Source organism: Loxodonta africana, chromosome 10, assembly GCF_030014295.1.
Source record: "Loxodonta africana isolate mLoxAfr1 chromosome 10, mLoxAfr1.hap2, whole genome shotgun sequence".
Taxonomy (NCBI): Eukaryota; Metazoa; Chordata; class Mammalia; order Proboscidea; family Elephantidae; genus Loxodonta; species Loxodonta africana.
In genome coordinates this window covers 23,206,391-23,223,643 of record NC_087351.1, presented here as the reverse complement: position 1 = coordinate 23,223,643, position 17,253 = coordinate 23,206,391, and the positions used below count along the sequence as shown (strand labels likewise).

The window sequence follows — 17,253 nt, the reverse complement described above, 5'->3', positions numbered from 1 at the left end:
CTCTAAGAGCAGTCAGTGGTGGTAGCGGGGCACCATTTAGTTGTACTGGACTTAGTCTAGTGGAGGCTGTAGTAGATGTGGTCCATTAATCCTTTGGACTAATCTTTCCCTTGTGTCTTTAGTTTTCTTCGTCCTTCCTTGCATCCGAAGGGGTGAGACCAGTGGAGTATCTTAGATGGCCACTCACAGGCTTTTAAGACCCCAGAGGCTACTCACCAAAGTAGAATGTAGAGCGTTTTCATTATAAACGCTGTTATGCCAATTGAGCTAAAAGTTCCCAGAGACCATGGTCCCCACAGCCCTCAGCCCAGCAATTCGGTCCCTCAGGGGGTTTGAATGTGTCTGTGGAGCTACTATGGCCCTGCATTATGCAGGCTGTGCTGGCTTTCCCAGTATTGTGCACTGTCTTACCCTTCACCAAAGTTACTGCTTGTCTGTTAAGTGTTTTCCCACCGCCACCTTTTCCCTCCCTCGTAACCATCAAAGATTATTTCTTTTTGTATGTAAACCTTTTGATGAGTTTTTACAGTAGTGGACTCATACAGTATTTGTCCTTTTGTGATTGACTTATTTCACTCAGCGTAATGTCCTCTAGATGCATCCATGTTGTGTGATACTTCACAGATTCATCGTTGTTCTTTAGTGTTGCGTAATACTCCATTGTGTGTATGTACCACAGTTTGTTTATCCATTCATCTGTTGATGGGCATCTAGGTTGTTTCTATTTTTTTGCTATTGTGAACAGTGCTACAGTGAACATGGATGTGCATATATCTGTTCATGTGACAACTCTTATTTCTCTAGGATATATCCCTGGGAGTGGGATTGCTGGATCATATGGTATTTCTAGTTCCAGCTTTCTAAGAAAGCACCATATTGTTTTCCAAAATGGTTGTATCATTTTTCATTCCCACCAGCAGTGCATAAGAGTTCTGATCTTCCTTCAGCCTCTCCAATATTTGTTATTTTCTGTTTTATTGCTTCGTGCCAGTAATGCCGAGTGAGACGGTATCTCTCCGTGGTTTCGATTTTCATTTCTCTGATGGCTAGAAATTGTGAGCATTTCCTCATGTGTCTGTTGGCCGCTTGAATATCTTCTTTGGTGAAGTGTCTGTTCATTTCCTTTGCCCGTTTTTTAATTGGATTATGTCTTTCTGTTGTAGAGGTGTTGGATTTTCTTGTAGATTTTAGAGATTAGACCTTTGTCTGATTTGTAATAGCCAGAAATTTTTTTCCCAGTCCGTAGGTTCTCTTTTTACTCTTTTGGTGAAGTCTTTTGATAAGCATAAGTGTTTAATTTTTAGAAGATCCCAGTTATCTAGCTTATCCTCTGGAGCTTGTGTGTTGTTGGTTATGATTTGTATCCTGTTAATGCTGTGTATTAGGGCCTCCAGCGTTGATCCTATTTTTACTTCTATGAACTTCGTAGTTTTTGGCTTTATACTTAGGTCTTTGATCCATTTTGAGTTAGTTTTTGTATATGGTGTGATGTACGGGCCCTGTTTCATTTTTTTTTTTTTGCAGGTAGACATCTAGTTTTGCCAGCACCATTTGTTAAAGAGACTGTCTTTTCCCCATTTGATGGACTTTGGGCCCTTGTCGAAGATCAGGTGACCACAGGTGATGGATTTACATCTGGGTTCTCAATTCTGTTCTGTTGGTCAATATATCTGTCATTTTTACCAGTACCAGGCTGTTTTGACTACTGTAGCTGTACAGTAGTTTCTGAGGTCAGGTAGTGCAAGTCCTCCTACTTTCTTCTTCTACTTCAGTAGTGCTTTACTTATCCAGGGCCTCTTCCCTTTCCATATAAAGTTAATGATAAGTTTTTCCATCTCTTTAAAGAATGTTGTTTGTATTTGGGTAGGTATTGCATTGTATTTGTAAATCACTTTGGGTAGAATTTTCATTTTCACAATGTTGAGTCTACCAATCCATGAGCATGGTATGTTCTTCCATTTGTGTAGATCTCTTTTGATTTCTTGCAGTGGCGTTTTGTAGTTTTCTTTGTATAGATCTTTTACATCCCTGGTTAGATTTATTCCCAAGTATTTTATTTTTTTAGGGGCTATTATATATTATAAATGATATTGTTTTCCTAATTTCCTTTTCATCGTTCTCATTATTGGTGTTTAGTAATCCAACTGATTTTTGTATGTTTATCTTGTATCCTTCTACTCTGCTGAATCTTTCTATTAGTTCCAGTAGTTTTCTCATGGAGCCTTTTGGATTTTCTTGGTATCATGTCATCTCCAAATAGGGACAGTTTAACTTCTTCATTACCAATTTGGATGCCCTTTATTTCTGTTTCTTGCCTTATTGCTCCAGCTAAGACTTCCAACACAGTGTTAAATAGGAGTGGTGATAAAGGGCATCCTTGTCTTGTTCCTGTTCTCAAGGGGAATGTTTTCAGCCTCTCTCCATTGGGAATGATGTTGGTTGTTGGTTTTGCATAGACACCCTTTATTATGTTGAGAAATTTCCCGTCTATACCTATTTTATTGAGAGTTTTTATCAGGAATGGTTTACGTTGATTGAGATGATCATGTGATTCTTTTCTTTCTTTTTATTAATGTGGTGGATTATGTTGATTGATTTTCAAATGTTGAACCATTCTTGCATACCTAGTGCGAATTCTACTTGGTCATGGTGTATTATTTTTTTTATATGATGATGAATTCTATTGGCTAGAATTTTGTTGAGAATTTTTGCATCTATATTCATGAGACATTCTGGTCTGTAATTTTCTTTTTTTGTGGTGTCTTTGCCTGGTTTTGGTATCAGGGTTATGCTGGCTTCATAGAATGAATTTGGAAGTATTGCTTCCTTTTCTGTGTTCTGAAATAGTTTGAATAGTACTGGTGTAAGCTCTTTTCTGGATATTTGGTAGAATTCTCCAGTGAAGCCACCTGGGCCAGGGCTTTTTTTGGTTGGGAGTTTTTTTTTTTTTAATTACCTTTTCAATCTCTTCTCTTGTTATGGGTCTGTTCAGATTTTCAATGTCATTTTGTGTTAATTTGGGTAGGTAATGTGTCTCTAGAAATTTATACATTTCCTCTAGGTTTTCAAATTTGTTAGAGTGTAGTTTTCATAATACTCTGTTATGATCTTTTTTATTTCAGTTGGGTCTGTTTTAATGTCCCCCATTTCATTTCTTATTTGGGTTATTTGTGTTCTTTCCTGTTTTTCTTTTGTCAGTTTGGCCAGTGGTTTGTTGATTTTGTTGATCCTTTAAAAAAACCAACTTTTGGTTTTGTTGGGGGCACCCTCTTCTGTTGTCTTGAAGGGTTAAAAATATGGATCTTACTTCTCAAATGTTCTGGTATTACCTTTCTCCCTCCCACTCACCTCCTTCATCTGGCCCTTCTTCTTCTTTTTTTTTAATTGTACCTTCTCAGCCCAATTTGGATTCTACCGCGACAGTTTGCCTTCACAGTGGGGCTTCGTGCTGTAGAAGAGCTTCCGTCTTTTCTTTTTTTGAGCATTCATAGGGCCTAGACTTTTTTTTTTTTTAGCTCCTTCAGACTTGGCTAAAAATTTCTCATACTCACCTGCTATTAGGATGTGTAAAACCTCAACATTTTTAGATGCTGTTCTCAAATTGGCCTACGGAACTCTCTAGTGAGTACCTGTTGTTTATTTGGGATTCTCAGGTCTGTCAGATGCTCAGTTTTGTCCCTTTGCTTCCTCTCACAGATGCTGGCACCATGGAGGGCTTTTGACTGTGGGTGATTTGTTCACACCTATTTGTATTTGGGGAGTTTGTGGAGATAACTTGTCACCTAAGTTGTTGTGGATGTTTTCCATGGAGTCTTTTCATTTTCCTATCCTAGTTGCTCTGTGTGTTTTTATGTTAATGAAGCAGGACTCAATCTACAAGATTAGATTGTGTTTTAGGTCAATCTCTTTTGAGATATAGAAGAGAGAAGCAAGCAGAGAGACATTGAGACCTCATACCATCAAGAAAGTAGTGCCAGAAGAAGAACATGTCCTTTGGACTCGGGGTCCCTGTGCTTAGAAGTTCCTAGTCCAGGTGAAGATTGATGACAAGGGCCTTCCTCCAGAGCTAACAGAGAGAGAGAACCTTCCCCTGGAGCTGGTGCCCTGAATTTGGACTTCTAGCCTACGAGACTGTGAAGGAATAAACTTCTGTTTGTTGAAACCATCCACTTGTGGTATTTCTGTTATAGCAGCACTAGATAGCTAAGATACTCCTTTAGGAAAGAGTAAAAGGTCAGTGGCTTTGGACAAGTTATGTTTTGTAGGCTACAGTTACCCAGGAATGCTCATTACCTGTAAGCTTCATATAAGAGTTGATATTTTTTGTGTTTTTGTGTATATAACCATTTAATAAGGAGCCCTGGTGGTACAATGGTTAAGGGCTTGGCTGCTAACCAAAAGGTCAGAGGTTCCAAGTCACCAGCCAGGAGGAAACACCTGGCGATCTTCTCCAGTAATGATTAAAAAAAAAAAAAGTAATGATTAAGAGCCTAGGAAATCCTATGGAGCGGTTCTTCTCTGTCACATGGGGTCGCTATGAGTCTGAAATTGACTTGATGGCACTTAACAACATCAACCTTTTAATTAACCAGTTTAGGGAAGGAAATTCTCGTAGGCCTCTTACTTGCGTCTCTAATTATTGTGTGTGTCTGTGTGTTAAGTAGATTGAGCAAGCAAAACACTATCTTAGATGGTAGCCGTACCAGGAAGTAGATTGTTTCCACTGCAGATCGTTTAGTGCCTTCCTTACTAGAAAAGTTGTTGGCATTAATCTAGTTTATGGGGTTGGCTAATTTGGTAGTTTTCAAATTTTTGTTAGCCTAAATTCTTACATGAACCCCCGTTTGTAAAACAAGATGAAACTGATTTTATTGCCACCTCTCAATTCTTTCTATACGCCTCTGAAGGAGTCTACAAAAGGACTTGCACAAAGCATAGTTTAAAATCACCAATTACTTCAATAAAACTTACTCCGGTCTAATTTCCCAAACTACCCTTAAATCGTCGAAGCCTAGAACTCCCAGGGTCTTTATAGTAAGAACCAAAAAACCACCAAACCCATTGCTGTTGTGTTGGTTACCACTTATAGGACAGAGTAGACCTGCCCCATAGGGTTTCCAAGGAGTGGCTGGTGGATTCGAACTGCAGACCTTTTGGTTAGCAGCCAAGCTCTTAACCGCTGTGCAACAAGGGTCCCTTAGTATATCACTTGTTTGGGGTCCCAGCAAATGGTAATTACCTTTCCATGCCTTTCACTCTTAGCCAGCTCTCTAAAACAACACACGTGAGAAAGAAACAAGGATTTGTAGTTTTCATTAGTTTTGCGTCTCCTTGGTGAAATTTATTCCTAAGTATTTTATTCTCTTTGATGATTTTGTAAACGTACTTGTTTTCTTAATGTCATTTTTGGATTGTTCATTGCTAGTGTATAGAAATACAACAGATTTTGTATCCTGCACCTTTGTTGAATTTATTAGCTCTAACGGCTCTTTTGTGGATTCTTTAGGATTTTCTACACATGAGATCAGGTCATCTGTGAACAGAAATAATTTTACCGCTTTCTTTTCTTTCCAATTTGGATGCCTTTTATTTCTTTTTCTTGTCTAATTGCCCTGGCTAGGACTTCTAGTACAATGTCGAATAGCAGTGGTGAAGGTGGACATCCTTGTCTTGTTCCTGATCTTAAGGGAAAAGCTTTCAGGCTTTCACCATTGAGTATGATGTTAGCTATGGGTGTTTCATAAATGCCCTGTATCACGTTGAGTACGTTCTTCTTTATCTCTAGCTTTCTGAATGTTTTTATCCTGAAAAGTTGTTGGGATATTGCCAAATGCCTTTTCTGTGTCAATTGAGATCATGGGTTTCTTTTTTTTTTTTGCTATTAATATGTATTATAATGATTGATTTTTGAATTTTGAACCCCACTTGGCCCTCGTATATACTCATTTTAGTATGCTACTGAATTTGGTTTGCTAGTATTTCCATGAGGATTTTTGCATCTGTATTAATAAGGGATATTGGCCTGTAGTTTTCTTTTCTTGTGATGTCTTTGTCTTGCTTTGGTTTTGGGAATGCTGGCCTCATAGAATGAGTCAGGAAGTGTTCCCTCCTTTTCTTAACGGAAATTTTAGGGTAGCCTTTTATTGTCTGACTGTCTTCTTTACATTTGAAAAGAAAACTGATAGCTTGACTCACAGTCTCCTACATCAATTACATATGTACATAAAGGCATGTAGAAGCAAGACTGTTTTCTTGCCCTAGCTCTTCTTCCTGGGGAGAGTTAGATTATTGTCAGCTCTGAGTAGTCACCCATGAGATAATTTTTTTCTCATTTTTATTCTGTAATGTAGGGGAAGTTAAAATTACCCATGCCTATTTAAAGAACTACAAAACATTAAGCTACCTTTTCTCTGTTTGTTTTTAGTAGATTATTATTATTTTTTGTTCTGTTGGATAACACAGTAGCTCAGCGGTAATTTAATCATAGTAGATCTTTAGCCTGTTGAACTAATTGGCTTTGTGTTATTTTATGAATGCTGCAACCAATGACCAATGCCCAGGTATAAAATGTTACAGCGAAAATTACCACAATAAGCTTGTCATGAGGTTGCTAACATAATAATGATGCCTTTATATTTATAGTTTTCACCGAAATTTTCTTAATTGCTTCCTTCCTTCTCTCCATCTTGAGGCTTTGTATTTTAAAAATTTGTCCCACGTCTTTGCAGAATGGACCAAACATAAAATCTCTAGGACTTTTAAGATGCACCTTTCTTTAAGTTACACCAAATGCCTTCTAAACTTTATTACTTCCTACTGCCCTCTTGTGATGGAGACTGATGACAACTGTTCCTGTCTCTGCTCTTAGGTGGGGGTAGTGAGATCCTTGTTCAGTGATTCTTCGAAGTTGGGAATTAGTGAGTCATTCGGCTGTGTGAGGCCCAGCCTGTTATAAACACTCAGTAAATACTAAATGATGCTGATGGCAGAGCCATTAATTCTATCTAGTGGGTCTCCTGCCTCCCGTTTCAGTGCTTGTTTCACTGCGTTAAGAGTTGGCTCAGATGTTTCAGACCGTAATCGTCTTTCACATCAAGCAAATTATTTTGCCTGGGTTTACATTTCTGCCATGTGTTAAGGCTATATTCAGACATTTTGTACTCACAGGAGAAACCCCTCTGAACTCTGTTTACCCTGCGGGCCAACAAAAGAATATTGGATTTGCTCTTTTTTTTTTAGTATTTTCAGTTTTAGTTCTGTCCCCCAAGTTCTCATCACAATGCTGTTTTCTTTGGAATGCTCCCCGTATTTGTTTTTATTTATATAGCAGATCTGATGTGGTTGCATACCTTCAATCTGCTGGCATCTTTTTGGTTCTGAGAAACTTACAGCTATGGTGGCAACCTCTAGGTTTCAGGCAGTCTTTGCAATTCGTAGATTATAATGTGGACTGCCATCTTTTTGTGCTGTCAAGGAAGATTATGATGATATTTGAGGGCTGAAACAGATCTCAATTTACACGATTTCACACACTTAGGGAATTTGATTCAAATGAGGATTATTGACTAGTATTAAATTGATTGGGTGAAAGGTTGATGGGGCACTAGAAGTTAATTGTGGACCAAAATAACAGCATGAAGAGTTTCCCAGATGCAAGGGGGAAAACATCTGTACAATGGGTGGATCACACTTCATCACCCAATCTTAGCATTTCTTATGTTGGCCCAGGCATTTATTTTGTCATTTGATGTGATGGAAGATGAAGTTCAGAGTACCATCTATGGTGTATTTCAGCAAAAATATATTTAGTTTGAATCCATCAGGCATTTATATTTTTTTGATTAGTTTATGGGAAATATCAGATGTAAAACACTGAACTATAGAGACAGTGCTTCCATGAGGAAGAAGCTGGACAGAAGATGGGTCCTTCTGAGTAGTACCTGGCCAGGTCTCTTCAATGAATCAATGTCATAAAAAAGGGACTGTGCTAGAGAAAAAGAGACGTAAGAGACAAAACAGTAAGATACAATGCAGTATCCTGCATTGGATACTGGTTTGGACAAACCAGCTGTAAAGGAATTTTTTTGTGTGTCAATTAGGGAAATTTGGAAATAGTTTGGGTACTGGATGAAATGAAAATCTGAAATGAAACCAGGGAGAATACAGATTTAAAAAAACAGGTGTGTGTTTGTGTATACATACACGTGCATATGTGTTGTTAGGTGCCATCAAGTTGGTGTTCCGCCTCATAATGACCCCATGTATGACAGAATGAAACACTGTGCCATGTATACACACACATGCATATATGTTGTTAGGTGCCATCAAGTTGGTGTTCCGCCTCATAATGACCCCATGTATGACAGAATGAAACACTGTGCCATTCCCACAATCATTGTTATGTTTGAGCCCATTGTTACAGCCACTGTGTCAATCCACCTCATTGAGGTTCTTCCTTTTTTTTTGCTGACCTTCTACTTTACCAAGCATGGTGTTCCTTCTCCAGGGAATGGTCCCTCCTCATAACATGTCCAAAATACACGAGATAAAGCCTAGCCATCTTCTCTTTTAAGGAGCACCTGGCTGTACTTCTTCCAAGACAGATTTGTTTTTTTTTCTGCCAGTCCATGATATATTCAATACTCTTCACTAACACCATAATTCAAAGTCATCAATTCTTCTGTCTTCTTTATTCATTATTCAGCTTTCACATCCATATAAGGCAATTGAAAAGATTATGGCTTGAGTCAGGTGCACCTTAGTCTTCAAAGTGACATCTTTGCTTTTTAAGTGTTGAAAAGGACTTGCTCTACTTCTGGCACTGCTTTTCTTGGTGGTACGAGGTCCCCAACTCTCTATCTGCTTCCCTTTAGTTTTATGTCATGTGAGATGATGCTGTAGGCCACACCCCAAGGAAACTCTCTTTACGTTGGATCAGGGATGTCACCTGAGCAAGGGTGTTATATCTCACCCTAATCCTTTTTCGCCATGGGCAGATATTATGATTTATAACACAGAGGAAAATCACAAAATGGAGGACAACCACACATGGACTAGCCAAGTCGACGCATAGTTTTGGGGGACACAATTCAATCCATTACACCCGGCACAGTAGATGATATGATTGTCGAATTCAGAATGGCCAATACTAGTCTATTTCAGCTCACTAATGCTAAGGATATTGATCTTTATGCATTCCATTTCATTTTTAACAACTTCTAATATTCCAAGATTCATACTTCGTACATTCCATGTTCTGGTTATTAGTAGATGTTTCCATCCGTTTCTTCTTATTTTGAGTCGTGCCACATCAGCAATGAAGGTCTTGAAAGCTTTATTCCATTCACAGCGTTAAGGTCAACTCTACTTTGAGGTGGCAGCTCTTCTCTGTCATGTTTTGAGTGCCTTCCTACCTGAGGGGCTCATCTTCCGACACTATATCAGACAGTATTCCCACTACTATTCATAAGGTTTTCACTGGCCAATTTTTTTAAGAAGTAGACCGCCAGGTCCTTTTTCTAGTCTGTCTTAGTCTGGAAGCTCTGCTGAGACCTGTCCACCATGGGTGACCCTGATGGTGTTTGAAATAGCAGTGGCATAGCTTCCAGCATCACAGCAACACATAAGTCACCACAGTATGACAAACTGATAGATGATGTATATTTATACATGCACACGCACACACATGTACTTACATATACATGCACACATAGAAAAAGATCTGGAAGTGTATACACTAAGGTGTTAATAGTGGTACTCTCTGGTCACAAGAAAGCGAAGCATTATTTATTTACTACAATGTACATGTCATGTTTTTGTGTTAGTAAAAGCTTATTTTTTAAAAAAAAGTCCATACTAACTCATCCTGTACAGATGGGTAGTTTTAATAGGTTTCACTGATTTTTTTCTGGGTGAGAATTTCATAATCTTTGTGGTACTTCTTTGAACCCTATCTTTAGATTCTGCATGTATCTGTCATTTTTTTAAATTTAACTTTTTATTACAGAAAATTTCAAACTTATACAAAAGAAGGGAGGGTAATATAATGAATTTCCATGTAGTCATCAGCGCTTGTCAGTTATGCCAAATCTTGTTTCATCCCTATCCACCTCCCTCACCAGTTTTTCCCCCTTGTAATTTATTTCAGAAATTGGGCCTTTTGACTTCTAGAGTTTCTCCCACTATATATTTTTTTCTGCATGCTCTCTTAACCCTTTAGAGCTCAGGACTGGGACCTGTTCTCTAGAATGCTTCTAAGCAGGCCTCTCACTTAAAGTTTATAAAACATTTATGAGGTGTGTTTCTGAAATCTGTAAATCGAAAGGGAGAGTTTATTTCCATCCCGAAGTCCTTTGAGCTTAAGACTGTTTCAGTCTTGATTTCAACTAGATGAAAAAAAAAAAATAAATAACGGTTAAAATAGGATATGTTGGGGTAGATGTTAAAGACTTTACACAAATTTTTAGGCAGTAATTTGCCAGAATTCCTTTTCAGTGCTAGATGAAAAGTTTACGCTGATAGAACATGCTGGTGTAATGCATTTGAAATTTTATTTCATATCTTCACACAGCTTGGTCTATAATTTTGCTCTCTTTTATGTTCCCTTTGTACTTTTTTTTTCCTGTTATTTTGTTTTATTTTATTGCTAAGGCTGCCAAGGTCAAGATTTCCACTGCCTGCTTACTGATTTCTCTCTACTGATTGCAGGTTGAAGATGACAGTGATGCAGAGACCTGTGAAGGAGAGAATGATGACCAGGGCAATTATTCTAAAAGAAAGATCGTCTCTAACTGGGATCGATATCAAGATACGGAAAAAGAGGCTGATAATGAAAGTGGAGAATCCCAGAGGGGCACAGATTTCAGCGTTCTCCTTAGCTCTGCAGGTATGAATTCCAGTGGTATACCTACTGCTTGGGGTTGTGAAAATTGCATAGGCTTTTTATTTATGTTGCTTTTTAAATTGTGCTTTTATAACTAGCCATCCATTCCTTGGTCTTTGGATTTTAAATCCAAGTAAAGGACAGTGTTTCTAATGGGTTGCAAGGGAAAGATGAAGTTTTTAAAAGTCAAAATCAAGATTTCCATGTGCTGTTGTAGAATGACTAGGGTCTTTCTGTTGAGATGGATAAAAGACTTTATATATGTGGAAAATACTGAACCGTTCCACTCTGAATTAGGTAATCTGAGAAACAGAAGTAGGCGCTCTTGTGATTTCAGAGGAATCAGTTCTTAGGACGATACAAAGCTTTACAGAGTTGCTAGAATATATATGTTCTTTCCCCGCCCCTTTTTTTAACAGCCAAGAATGTGCGTATTAGTGGATGTGTACATGTTAGAGCTATATGCACCCGAATACCAAAAGTTTTCTTTTTCGCTTTTGGGACTCAGCCTTCTCTATCAGTGAGGTAAAAAACCCATTCCTTCCATGGCTGGCTGTTATCTAAGATTGACGCTATCTTAGGTGAGGTGGAGCTGGGTGAAGCTGGAGAGTAGTAAGGGGAAATAATGGAGTAGCCCTGGGTGTATGACTAGAGTATGAAGTAAGAATTTAAAGGATGGATGGAGGACAGATTGATGGTTGCCAGGTGTGGGGGGAGCAAGCGGATATGATTATAAACGAGGAAGCCTTGTATTGTTGGAACTGTTCAGTATCTTGATTATGGTGATGAATACACAAACCTATACAAGTGATAATATTTTGTAGGACTTAACACACACACCTACACACAGGAGTTCAAGTAAAACTGGGGAAATCTGAATAAGTTTGGTGGATTCTATCAATGTCAGTATGTCAGTATTCTACTTGTGTTTTTATACTATAGTTTTGCAAAGTGCTATTGGGGAAACTGGGCAAAGTGAACAAGGGATCTTCTCTATATGATTTCTTGCAACTACATGTGAACCTCAATAAGAAAAATGCTGTTATGGCCAGGTTAAAAAAATTAAGGATGAAGATATGAAGAACAGAGAAATAAAATCAAGTTAATTTTTCAGTTTGTTTTGGACTCCCCTTTCCCTCCCACACAATACTGGGAATCCTGGCCTAGCCAAGCTGATACACATTTTTTTAAAAAATAATTTTTATTGAGCGTTAAGTGAAAGTTTACAAATTAAGGCAGCCTCTCACACAAAAACTTATATACACCATACTCCCAGTTACTCTCCCCCTGATTATACAGCCTGCTCCCTCCCTCCATTCTCTCTTTCTGTATGCATTTTGCCAGCTTCTAACCCCCTCTACCCTCTCATCTCCCCTCCAGGCAGGAGATGCCAACATAGTCTCAAGTGTCCACCTGATCCAAGAAGCACACTCCTCACCAGCATCCCTCTCCAACCCATTGCCCAGTCCAATTCATGTCTGAAGAGTTGGCTTCGGGAATGGTCCCTGTCCTGGGCCAACAGAAGGTCTGGGGGCCATGACCACCGGGGTCCTTCTAGTCTCAGTCAGGCCATTAAGCCTGGTCTTTTTATGAGAAATTGGGGTCTGCATCCCACTGCTCTCCTGCTCCCTCAGGGGTTCTCCGTTGTGTTCCCTGTCAGGGCAGTCATCGGTTGTAGCCGGGCACCTTCTAGTTCTTCTGGTCTCAGGAGGATGTAGTCTCTGGTTCATGTGGCCCTTTCTGTCTCTTGGGCTCGTAATTACCTTGTGTCCTTGGTGTTCTTCATTCTTCTTTGATCCAGGTAGGTTGAGATTCATTGATGCATCTTAGATGGCTGCCTGCTACTGTTTAAGACCCCAGATGCCACTTTTCAAAGTGGGATGCAGAATGTTTTCTTAATAGATTTTATTATGCCAGTTGACTTAGATGTCCCCTGAAACCATGGTCCCCAAACCCTGGCCCCTGCTATGCTGGCCTTCGAAGCATTCAGTTTATTCAGGAACTTCTTTGCTTTTGGTTTAGTCCCTTTGTGCTGACCTCTCCTGTTTTGTGTGTTGTCTTTCCCTTCACTTAAAGTAGTTCTTATCTACTATCTAATTAGTGAAAACCCCTCTCCCACTCTTCCTCCCTTCCCCCTCTTGTAACCACAAAAGAATGCTTTCTTCTCAGTTTAAACTATTTCTCACGTTCTTATAATAGTGGTCTTACATAATATTTGTCCTTTTACAACTGACTAATTTCACTCAGCATAATGCCTTCCAGGTTCTTCCATGTTATGAAATGTTTCACAGATTCCTCACCACTCTTTATCGATGCATAGTTTTCCATTGTGTGAATATACCGTAATTTATTTATCCATTCATCCGTTGATGGGCACCTTGGTTGCTTCCATCTTTTTGCTGTTGTAAACAGTGCCTCAGTGAACATGGGTGTGCGTATATCTGTTCGTGTAAAGGTTCTTATTTCTCTAGGATATATTCCGAGGAGTGGGATTGCTGGGTCATATGGTAGTTCTATTTCTAGCTTTTTAAGGAAGCGCCAAATTGATTTCCAAAGTGGTTCTACCGTTTGACATTCCCACCAGCAGTGTGTAAGTGTTCCAATCTCTCCACAGCCTTTCCAATATTTATTATTTTGTGTTTTTTGGATTAATGCTAGCCTTGTTGGAGTGAGGTGAAATCTCACTGTAGTTTTGATTTGCATTTCTCTAATGGCTTTTTTAAAATTTTTTAATGGCTAACGATCGTGAACGTTTCCTCATGTATCTGTTAGCTTCCTGAATGTCTTCTTTAGTGAATTGCCTATTCATATCCTTTGCCCATTTTTTAATTGGGTTATTTGTCTTTTTGTAGTTGAGTTTTTACAGTATCATGTAGATTTTAGAGATCAAGCGCTGATTGGAAATGTCATAGCTAAAAATTTTTTCCCAGCCTGTAGGTTGTCTTTTTACTCTTCTGGTGAAGTCTTTGGATAAGCATAGGTCTTTGATTTTTAGGAGCTCCCAATTATCTAGTTTTTCTTCTGCATTCTTGATAGCATTTTGTATATTGTTTATGCCATGTATTAGGGCCCCTAATGTTGTCCCTATTTTGTGTTCCATGATCTTTATTATTTTAGATTGTATATTTAGGTCTTTGATCCATTTTGAGTTAGTTTTTGTGCATGGAGTGAGGTATGGGTCTTGTTTCATTTTTTTGCAGGTAGACATCCGGTTATGCCAGCACCATTCGTTAAAAAGACTGTCTTTTCCCCATTTAACTGTTTTGGGGCCTTTGTCAAATGTCAACTGCTCATATGTGGATGGATTTATGTCTGGATTCTCAATTCTGTTCCATTGGTCTATGTATCTGTTGTACCGGTACCAGGCTGTTCTGACTACTGTGGTGGTATAATAGGCTCTAAAATCAGGTAAAGTAAGGCCTCCCACTTTGTTCTTCTTTTTCAGTAATGCCTTACTTATCTGGGGCCTCTTATCCTTCCATATGAAGTTGATGATTTGTTTCTCCATCTCATTAAAGAATGTCCTTGGGATTTAGATAGGAATTGCATTAAATGTATAGATTTTTTTTTGCAGAATAGACATTTTTATAATGTTAAGTCTTCCCATCCATGAGCAATGTATGTTCTTCCACTTATGTAGGTCTCTTTGGTTTCTTGCAGAAGTGTACTGTAGTTTTCTTTGTATAAGTCTTTTACATCTCTGGTAAGGTTTATGCCTAAGTATTTTATCTTCTTGGGGGCTACTCTAAATGGCACTGATTTGGTGATCTCCTCTTCGATGTTCTTTTTGTTGGTGTAGAGGAATCCAGCTGATTTTTGTATGTTTACCTTGTATCCCGATACTCTGCTGAGCTCTTCTATTAGTTTCAGTAGTTTTCTGGAGGATTCCTTAGGGTTTTCTGTGTATAAGGTCATGTCATCTGCAAATACAGATAATTTTACTTCTTCCTTGACGATCTGGATGCCCTTTCTTTCTTCATCTAGCCTAATTGCTCTGGCTAGGACCTCCAATAGAATGTTGAATAAGAGCGGTGATAAAGGCCATCCTTGTCTCGTTCCTGATCTTAATGGGAATGCTTTCAGGCTCTCTCCATTTAGGGTGATGTTGCCTGTTGGCTTTGTATAACACCAAACCCCCGTGCCAGCGAGTTGATTTCGACTCATAGTGACCCTATAGGACAGAGTAGAACTGCCCTGTAGAGTTTCCAAGGAGTGCCTGGCGGATTTGAACTGCCAACCTTTAGGTTAACAGCCGTAGCACTCAACCACTACCACGGTTTCCGCCACCAGGGTTTCTGGTGGCTTTGTATAAATGCACTTTATTATGTGGAGGAATTTTCCTTCTATTCCTATTTTGCTGAGAGTTTTTATCATAAATGGGTGTTGAACATTTCAAATGCCTTTTCTGCATCAATTGATAAAATCATGTGATTCTTGTCTTTTGTTTTATTTATGTGGTGGATTACATTAATTGTTTTTCTAATGTTGAACCATCCCTGCATACCTGATATGAATCCCACTTGGTCATGGTGAATTATTTTTTTGATATGTTGTTGAATTCTATTGGCTAGAATTTTGTTGAGTATTTTTGCATCTACGTTCATGAGGGATATAGGTCTATAATCTTCTTTTTTTGTGGTGTCTTTACCTGGTTTTGGTATCAGGGATATGATGGCTTCATAGAATGAGTTTGGGAGTATTTCATCCTTTTCTATGCTCTGAAATACCTTTAGTAGTAGTGGTGTTAACTCTTCTCTGAAAGTTTGGTAGAACTCTGCAGTGAAGCTGTCTGGATCAGGGTTTTTTTTTGTTGGGAGTTTTTTGATTACCTTTTCAATCTCTTCTTTTTTATGGGTCTATTTAGTTGTTCTACCTCTGTTTGTGTTAGTTTAAGTAGGTACTGTGTTTCTAGGAATTCAACCATTTCTTCTAGGTTTCCAAATTTGTTTGACTATAGTTTTTTGTAGTAATCTGATGTGATTCTTTTAATTTCAGTTGGGTCTGTTGTAGTATCAGCCATCTCATTTCTTATTTGGGTTACTTGCTTCCTCTCCTGTTTTTCTTTTTGTCATTTTGGCCAATGGTTTATCAATTTTGTTGCTTTTTTCAAAGAACCAGCTTTTGGTCTTGTTAATTCTTTCAATTGTTTTTCTGTTTTCTATTTCATTTAGTTCTGCTCTAATTTTTATTATTTGTTTTCTTCTGGTGCCTGTGGGTTTCTTTTGTTGCTCTCTTTCTATTTGTTCAAGTTCTAGGGATAATTCTTTGATTTTGGCCCTTTCTTTTTTTTTGGATGTGTGCATTTATTGATATAAATTGGCCTCTGATCACTGCTTTTGCTGTGTCCCAAAAGTTCTGATAGAAGTGTTTTCATTGTCATTGGATTCTATGCATTTCTTTATTCCATCCTTAATGTCTTCTATAATCCAGTCTTTTCTGTGCAGGGTATTGTTCAGTTCCCTAGTGGCTGATTTCTTTTCCCTGCTTTTCCTGTTACTGATTTCCACTTTTATGGCCTTATGGTCAGAGAAGATGCTTTGTAATATTTCAATGTTTTAGATTCTGCTAAAGCTTGTTTTATGACCTAATATGTGGTCTATTCTAGAGAATGTTCCATGTGTACTAGAAAAGAAAGTATACTTGGCTGCTGTTGGGTGGAGTGTTCTATATATGTCTATGAGGTCAAGTTGGTTGATTGTGGCATTTAGATCTTCCATGTCTTTATTGAGCTTCTTTCTGGATGTCCTGTCCTTCACCGAAAGTGGTGTGTTGAAGTCTCCTACTATTATTTTGGAGCTGTCTATCTCAGTTTTCAATGCTGATAGAGTTTGTTTTATGTATCTTGCAGCCCTGTCATTGGGTGCATAAATATTTACTATGGTTATATCTTCTTGTTGTATTGTTCCTTTAATCATTATATGGTGTCCTTCCTTATCCTTTCTGATGGATTTAACTTTAAAGTCTATTTTGTCAGACATTAATATTGCCACTCCTGCTCTTTTTGGTTGTTGCTTGCTTGATATATATTTTTTTGAGTTTTAGTTTGTGTCTCTAAGTCTAAGGTGTGTCTCTTGTAGGCACCATATAGACAGATCTTGTTTTTTAATCCATTCTGCCACTCTCTGTCTCTTTATTGGTGCACTTAGTCCATTTACCTTCAGCGTAATTATGGACAGGTATGAATTTAGTGCTATCATTTTGATGTCTTTTTTTGTGTGTTGTTGATAGTTTCTTTTTCCCACTTAATTTTATGTGCTGCGTGGATTATCTTTATGTATTGTCCTTTCTTTATATTTGTCCTTGTTGATTTTGTTTCTGCTGAGTCTGTATTTTTCCCTTGTATTTTATTTTGATTAGTAGGATAGTTTGTC

At 38.3% G+C, this 17,253-nt stretch overlaps 1 protein-coding gene across 1 annotated transcript in view; it reads left to right on the top strand.

Moving 5' to 3' along the window:
- AVEN (apoptosis and caspase activation inhibitor) overlaps positions 1-17,253 on the top strand; it is a 191,258-nt gene that overhangs the window by 24,472 nt on the left and 149,533 nt on the right. Inside the window, exon 2 of the mRNA XM_064291964.1 lies at positions 10,708-10,885. Coding sequence (XP_064148034.1) covers positions 10,708-10,885 — 178 coding nt within the window. The remainder of the gene's footprint in view (positions 1-10,707; positions 10,886-17,253) is intronic.